Genomic DNA, 6,947 nt, shown 5'->3' with positions numbered 1-6,947 from the left:
AACCTTGAAAAATGAATACGGCGACACCGTTGTCATCATTAGCTTTAATGACATTTGCTTGCAAGGTTGCGTCACAAGTCAGCTTGTGCCTAATCGCGACGTGAAAGAAATGACATCTCAGAGCATCTGAAAACATCTTCCGTAACACCTCCACCAGCGTTTGCATTAGTGAATTGCTGACAGGTCTCATCTTAGACCGTAATAGAGGGGTACACGTTTGCATTGCATACACTTGCTCTAACCCAAATTTGAAGACATGCCAATGACAAATAATTATTCTTGTCGACAGCACGCCATTTCTCCTAATTTCCAGCTGCCTGTACTGTCATATTTTCATTTTGTTTAAATTAAACAGTTGGGAACATGAGCCCTAAATCAATTTTCCAGATAAAAATGCCGGGCAAGGCTCGGATTCTTCCCAGGAGAAGGTATTCGCATCCATCTATTTAGACAAGATTGCTCACTGTTCCTTGCGGAGATAACTAAACCATCCTCTCCGTGAAGAAAAAAAGAACCATAAGAGAAAACATAAAGGGCTGTGTGGACTATGTGATCTGAAACATAAACAAACGTCATTTACGGCTGCATAGGCAGATTCGCTGTCTTGTGCTAGGAAAGAACAAGGCCAGAGTTAAGTTGGCCTTTCAGTCAACGTTAGCTTTGATGCGTCGACGCGCAGCCATGCGAAAACCCATTTCTGGTACGAGGCATCTTTTGATGTCGGTAAGGAAGGCCCGCCATGCTCTCGGACGCGTTTCCATCACCTTGTCGGTTTGTTTTAAACCCCCCCGCGAGAATTCCAGAGACAGAACAGTGAAAGCAGGAGCAACCTTAATGGAATAATTCACATTAAATAACATCTGGGACACCCTCTCAATCTCGCTGTCTACCGCAGTTAAGCTGGAGTGTACAACTACAGAAATAGGCAGAAACTGGGTATTCCAGCCATTTAAAACAATGTAAAAGGGGTTAAGCCTGTCTTTCAGAGTGTCCGTGCAGGTTTCCTGAAGAAAATACGTCTTGTCAGGGTCTGTCACAAAGATGCGGCACCTGAGCACCTGACTCCTGGGGCAGAGAGGCGCAAGAGAGACATTTCTCAGACGCGATTTTTTGTCTAAAAGTAAGTATGTGAGCAAATCACCACAAAAGCTACGGTCTCACTGTTGTCAGAAATTATGCACAGTGCTATCTTTATCTATCGACGGACGTGCACGCTTTTTAGAGGTCATCGTTTGCTCTTATGCTCATTGACTGCAACTAGCGTTGGAGCCAACACTAGGGTGTGCTCAGAGCTCCCTCTAGTGGATGAAATTGAATGGCAAAATACGCCAGTTAGAAACTGTACGCCTTAAATCGGAAGGGGCAGCATGTGTGTTGCTCATTCCTAAAGGAGTAATAGCCTACCTATTGCCAATGCTGCTATGTTTATTCCATGCTATATGCATTCACACTTTCCTTATTGCGTTTTATTTTCGAGGACAATGCTTCTGCTTTTTCAAAGTGTTTCACTGTACTTGAGATAAGGAGTGGGGAGAGTATGCCTTCTACCTGCGAATCAGTTGATGTAGGCTATTGTTCACATAAAATAAAATAATGTGCGATGTACAACATCCTCAGAGGGAAGCCCAGGTAACTGCTGTTGCTAAATGCAGCAGTGTTATTGCATTTCTGCCATTGTACTCACCTGTGAAGTTCAACCAAAATAGTGTTTTATACGGTGGCTCTGCAGTGCAAAACACAAAAACAAAAAATTTTGGCCCTGAGGTGCAGATGCAACATACAAAAACAAAAACGTGCAGCCCTGGAGTGCAAAAATGCACCTCATTCTATATACGCTTCGCTAACTCATCCTGACCACTAGGGGCAGTATGATGCCATCTCATCTGGTCTGAGGACTATGGGGGCTGGAGGGCTCCCAGGACAGACAAAACAGAATAACTTATGTCTGTATGTTATAGATGGAACAAAATGTACAGCCATTTTGCACCAAGATTGGTGAATTTATTGAATCTGTTATAGTATCTCTTAGTGAAACATAGTTTGATTTAAATCAATATCAACCTTAAGTATATGACAAAATATAGTGTATTGTCAGACTGAGCAAACCTGTCAATTAAATAAACATGCACAACAATACAACAATAAGTTGAGACAAAGAATGAGAGCCACTGCATCTCAAACTGAAGCTTTGCTTAAAATACTGTATCTGAAATTTAGGATTATAGTAGTGGTGTGTCCTCTAACTGTGCCATTGCAGGCCATTACATAGAGAAAAATCTACCAGGTGTTTTTTTAAAAATTTCTATCTGTTAAGAGCTGTTTTGGGGAGGCCCGTCGTGTCCCTCCGTGATGGAGAAGGTGCAGAGGATTGCCCAGTGATCGCTGGTGAATCTCCCGCAGCTCAGCCGCTCCTGCCCCACCAGCACCATGGTCTCGGGGACCACCTGCGCTCCCTCCTTGGCAGCCCGGATGAAAACGCGGTCGAACCGCAGCCGCGCAGGGAACGGCAGGTCCTTGTTGTTGTTGGTGGTGGTGTCCCAGGTGTACCTGCAGTCCTCCGGCTGGCCCAGAAGCTCCCAGACATCAGAGATGCCCTCAGGCAGACCTCCCAGCTTTTTCACCTGTCCATGGAGATACACACAAGCACACACACGCACACACGTACATGCGTGCATGCACAAACACACACGCACAAAAACACACAGGTATGATAAAACATGCACACAACACACACAGACATGCACACAGACAACCGCGCACATAAAGAGGAAACAATCAAACAATCAAGACAACTTGATTCAGATTTTCAGGAAAACTGAAAATTTCTTTCTTGATTTGGTTGAATCCTTGTACTGTAGATATAATTAAGAAATGAGGTTATTATATACAAACTATATATATCAACAATTTATGTTAACAGCAAATGAGCTGTATTTTCAAATATTGCAACAATGGTCCTTTATTTACATCACAAGCCTAAGACATTTCATCCCAAATAACCACCTGTACCCAATGACTAAAAGTTAGTTATTTCAAACAATAGGTACATTGTCTGTGACCAAAGGAGCTTAGTTAAATTTTAGGGGAAATTGATATGATTTTGTTTCATGATAAAGAAGTAGTTATTGTAGCTGGACCCTTTTCACTGCCAGTGTGACTTTTCACTGAAGTGTGACCCAGGAAGTGAAAAAAGTCAGGCTTTTATTCTCTGACCTCCCAGTCCCTCAGGTTGGTGTCCCCGCCGAATATGACAGTGAGGCTTTCGTCGGCCTCCCTCATCCTCTTCCACACCCTTCTCAGCTGGTTGAGGCGCTCCTGCGAGCTCTCCTTGCAGCTCTCCAGGTGCGACGTCATCACGCACAGATTGTGGTCGAAGAATTTGACCTTCCACACAGCAAAGAGCAATATTCAGGCAAAGCAGGCAGAACGGACATGGATCGTGCCCTCAGAGGCATCAGCAGCTCGATTTTGCATTTGTTGTGCTTTCTTTGGTAAATGGACTGCATTTATATAGCGCTTTTCTACTCATTTGAGTACTCAAAGCACTTTACAGTTATATGCCTCACATCTACCTACCAGTGGCAGAGGCTGCTATACAGGCTTACCAACTGGCCACTGGGAGCTGTTGGGGGTACAGTGTCTTGCTCAAAGACACTTCGACACTCTGCCAGGATGAGCCAGATTCAAACCAGGGACCTTCCAATCCCCAGTCGACTGCTCTACCTCCTGAGCCACTGTCGCCCCCAATGGTATGTTGGTATGTTTTTTTGAAAGACTGTGACAAAGGGCAAAACTCAAGAGCCCAAACTGAGTTTGCAAATTCTCTGCCTTTGATACTTTTTCTCAGCTATACATACAAAAAGCAAAGATCTTAATCCCATACCACTGTTCTACACAAGACCCTGCTTCAAAGGCAAATATATGAAAATATAAAATACATTTTAGCTAACACCTATAAAATAACACTTAACACTTAGAAAATAAGTGTGGATGTCTTTTACATTGGTCTTATGAGTCATCAGGTGTCAATAACTGCAGTCATGACAGGGCTGGTCTCATCTTACCTGTGCCATTAGCAGGTTCCTGCCCATTTCGGTGGTGGGATAATTCACTATGTCTTTCTGCAGGAGCTGCACCCGTGACTTTCTCAGCATTATGCCAGTGAAGTAACCACTTTCTTTCCCTGAAATGGGAATTTAAAGTTACGATACGGAATAGATGTAAACACCTAGGATGTAAGGTTTAACTGATCAACAGGTTCATTTTGTAGGATAACCAATTAAAGCTTTGAGTCATTGTCCTTTTAGAAATCAATCAAACTTTTCAAATGTAGTATTTTGAACGTTGTTTCATTCGAAAATGTACATACAGTTCATTTAATTGTCATACTAAGCAATTTTTAAAATTATCTAGATAGTCAAATCAAAAAGTGAATGGAGTCGTTATCAACCACTTCAACCAGTTTTTTTTTTTGATGATGCACAGTCTAGAATGTTTTCAAAACTCTTCATTCATATAATCACTCCAAAATCCAAGTTTTGCAAAACTCTTAAGAGTTTCAGTAGCTGACATCAGAAATATAATTTTTAAGACTCCCTTTCAATTTTGAAAATGACAGTCCTTAAGTTAAAAGAACATTCCACATTGTATTTTCCTTATGGCAAAGCTTCTGATTAGTATTTCTTTTAGAAATGTCTGTACTCTTCACTAAGATTTGCCTTATCTGTGTGTGTCAAATAGAGGACACCACTATGATATGGTCATATCAGCACTGTTTTAAAAGCTGAAAGTGCAAAACAGAAGTAGTGTGAAAATACGGAGCAGGTAGTTCGACAAACAAGGTTGTGGTTGAGGTTGTGTGTGTAGTAGTGCTTGTAATGGTGGTCACGGTTATGGTTGAAGCTGGAGTCAAGAACATGCGGTCAGACCTGGGCTGTCTGCTGATCCTAATGTAGTAAGGGAAATAATAGGTGACCACATCGTAAACAGAGGTTTGACCTATAGAAGATCAGGGTTACTGGTTCAACCACAACTGAAAGGGTAGACTGTGGAAAACCTCATTTAAGTGTTTGGCACAAATAACCAGTGCATAAGTGTATTATCCATTATACATGTACTATACAACATGTGTATTCAGTGTGTACTTACTGGTCAATGCTTTGTCATATGCTGTCCATTGAGCTACTGCATGTTCTGTTTTCAGATTTGAGAGGGAAAAAAAGCAGTAGTTTTAACTGCAGTAGTCTCAGCAGTTAAAACTAACAATGTTACTACACAGCCCATACCTCTGAGAAAGTCATATGTCTTCAAGCACTTCAGCAAGGTTGGTACAATCGGTGGGATAAGTTCTTGCAACAGTATGACATCTGGACAGTACCTTTTGAGGGAAAAGACAGATGGTGACAATGGCAGCGCATGCCATTTTAGGCAGTCCTCTACATAAACAGCATCAAAGTGTCACAATCGTATTTACAGCACAATTGATTTCAAGATACAAACTAGCAGATTTATAGTTCAAACTAAGTTTATTCATTGAGAGAAAACAGGTTTCTGAAGTATGGCTAGCCCAGAAAAATTACATTAGCATGTGATAATTCTGGCCGTAGAGCTTTGAGTAACAGTAGACCTCAACAGCAATGATCGATGTTCAACAACAGACCTCTGAGGCTAATGGGTAATGACAATTTCTGAAGAAATGTGAGTGTAACCCTGGTCAATCAGTTACATGTCATTGCCATGAGCCCCTGCAAAATGAATGTATCATCTAGCTTGAAAGCAGTGGTGAGATGAGCACCTGCTGCCCTGACGTGGCTAGCCTCAATGTGTGAAGGATAGTGCAACTCTTACTTTTGCAGGGTGGAGATAAGTTCCTTGAGACGCTCCAAGATATCCTCTGGGTCCAGCCCGTCGATGTTCCAAGTCAGAACCGTGAGCCTACCCTTGTCCTTCACGTCACCCTGGAAGGACTGAGCCTGGTCAGATTGATCCTGGCGAGGCTGTTCTTTTGGTGGCTGTTCCTGGTGAGGCTGTTGCTTTGACAGCTGTTCCTGTGGAGCTTCTTCCTTCAGTGGCTGTTCCTGTGGAGCCTGTTCCATTGCTGACTGTTCCTGGTGATGCTGTTCCTTTGGTGACTGTTCCTGGTGAGGCTGCTCCTTAGGTAGTTGTTTCCGGTGTGACTGTGTCAGGGTAGACTGATCCTGCTGAGGCTGATTGTAACAAAGGTGCTCCTGGGGAGACCGTTCCAGTGGTGACTGTTCCTGGAGAGACAGACCTTGGGAAAATGTACTCACATCTTTGCCCTGGTGAAATGTGTCCTCCACCACCTGGTGCTGCTTGTTCTCCACCCTCTTCCCCTTGGCATCTTGCTCCTCTTTCACCTCCACCCTCTTTGCCTCTCCTCCCTGGTTTTCCTCCACCTTCTCCTCCTTCTCCTCCACCTCATCTTTCCTCTTCTCTACTTTCTTTACTCCATCCTTCTGCTCATCCTTCTCCTTCTTTTTTACCTCTTTCTCCACATTTTCCACCTCCTCCTCCTGTTGGTTCTGGGGATGTGTGGTCCTTTCCATTGTCAGCCTCTTAGAGAGCTTGCTTCAGTCTCTGCCACCCCCTTCTGGTTCTCTGGTAATATCATAGTGTGATTCTGAAAATAGGTGCCAAACCCCTCCCCTCTCACAGAGAAGTACAAGCTAACACTGAGTTTGTTACACCGACACTCCTGCACGCTGAATATAAAAATGTAATTGCTAAATCAATACTACTCATTATATTGCATCATTTAGCTGACGTTCTTACCCTTACAAATAAGTGCATCACTATGCTAAGAGTAGACATCGTAAGGTTTTACAAGAGGTCAGTAAGATACAAGTTAAAATGCTACGCTAGTGTGGAGTTTATTTGTTTTGTTTTTGAATACACAGCAAACATAACAATCGATGGGATGACATACA

At 42.9% G+C, this 6,947-nt stretch overlaps 1 protein-coding gene across 1 annotated transcript; it reads right to left on the bottom strand.

The window, feature by feature from the left end:
* Positions 1-2,121: 2,121 nt before the first annotated feature.
* On the bottom strand, positions 2,122-6,430 carry LOC118784710 (tyrosyl-DNA phosphodiesterase 2). The gene is made up of 5 exons (XM_036539096.1): positions 5,848-6,430; positions 5,286-5,377; positions 4,065-4,183; positions 3,214-3,384; positions 2,122-2,621 (listed from the first exon to the last, which is right to left on the bottom strand). Exons 1-5 carry the CDS (start codon positions 6,093-6,095, stop codon positions 2,310-2,312), a joined length of 942 nt encoding a protein of 313 aa, XP_036394989.1. The 5' UTR covers positions 6,096-6,430; the 3' UTR covers positions 2,122-2,309.
* Positions 6,431-6,947: the final 517 nt, after the last annotated feature.

This window comes from Megalops cyprinoides, chromosome 10 (assembly GCF_013368585.1).
Source record: "Megalops cyprinoides isolate fMegCyp1 chromosome 10, fMegCyp1.pri, whole genome shotgun sequence".
NCBI lineage: Eukaryota > Metazoa > Chordata > Actinopteri > Elopiformes > Megalopidae > Megalops > Megalops cyprinoides.
This window is presented reverse-complemented; position numbering and strand designations above follow the sequence as displayed.

Bases quoted from the DNA above. Each gene is read 5' to 3' on its own strand.
- LOC118784710 (XM_036539096.1), bottom strand. From the start codon at position 6,095: ATGGAACAGGCTCCACAGGAACAGCCACTGAAGGAAGAAGCTCCACAG. The intron at 3,385-4,064 runs GTAAGATGAGAC...GCTGTGTGGAAG, and splicing joins GGAACCTGCTAATGGCACAG to GTCAAATTCTTCGACCACAA. The intron at 2,622-3,213 runs GTCAGAGAATAA...CTCCATGGACAG, and splicing joins CCAACCTGAGGGACTGGGAG to GTGAAAAAGCTGGGAGGTCT.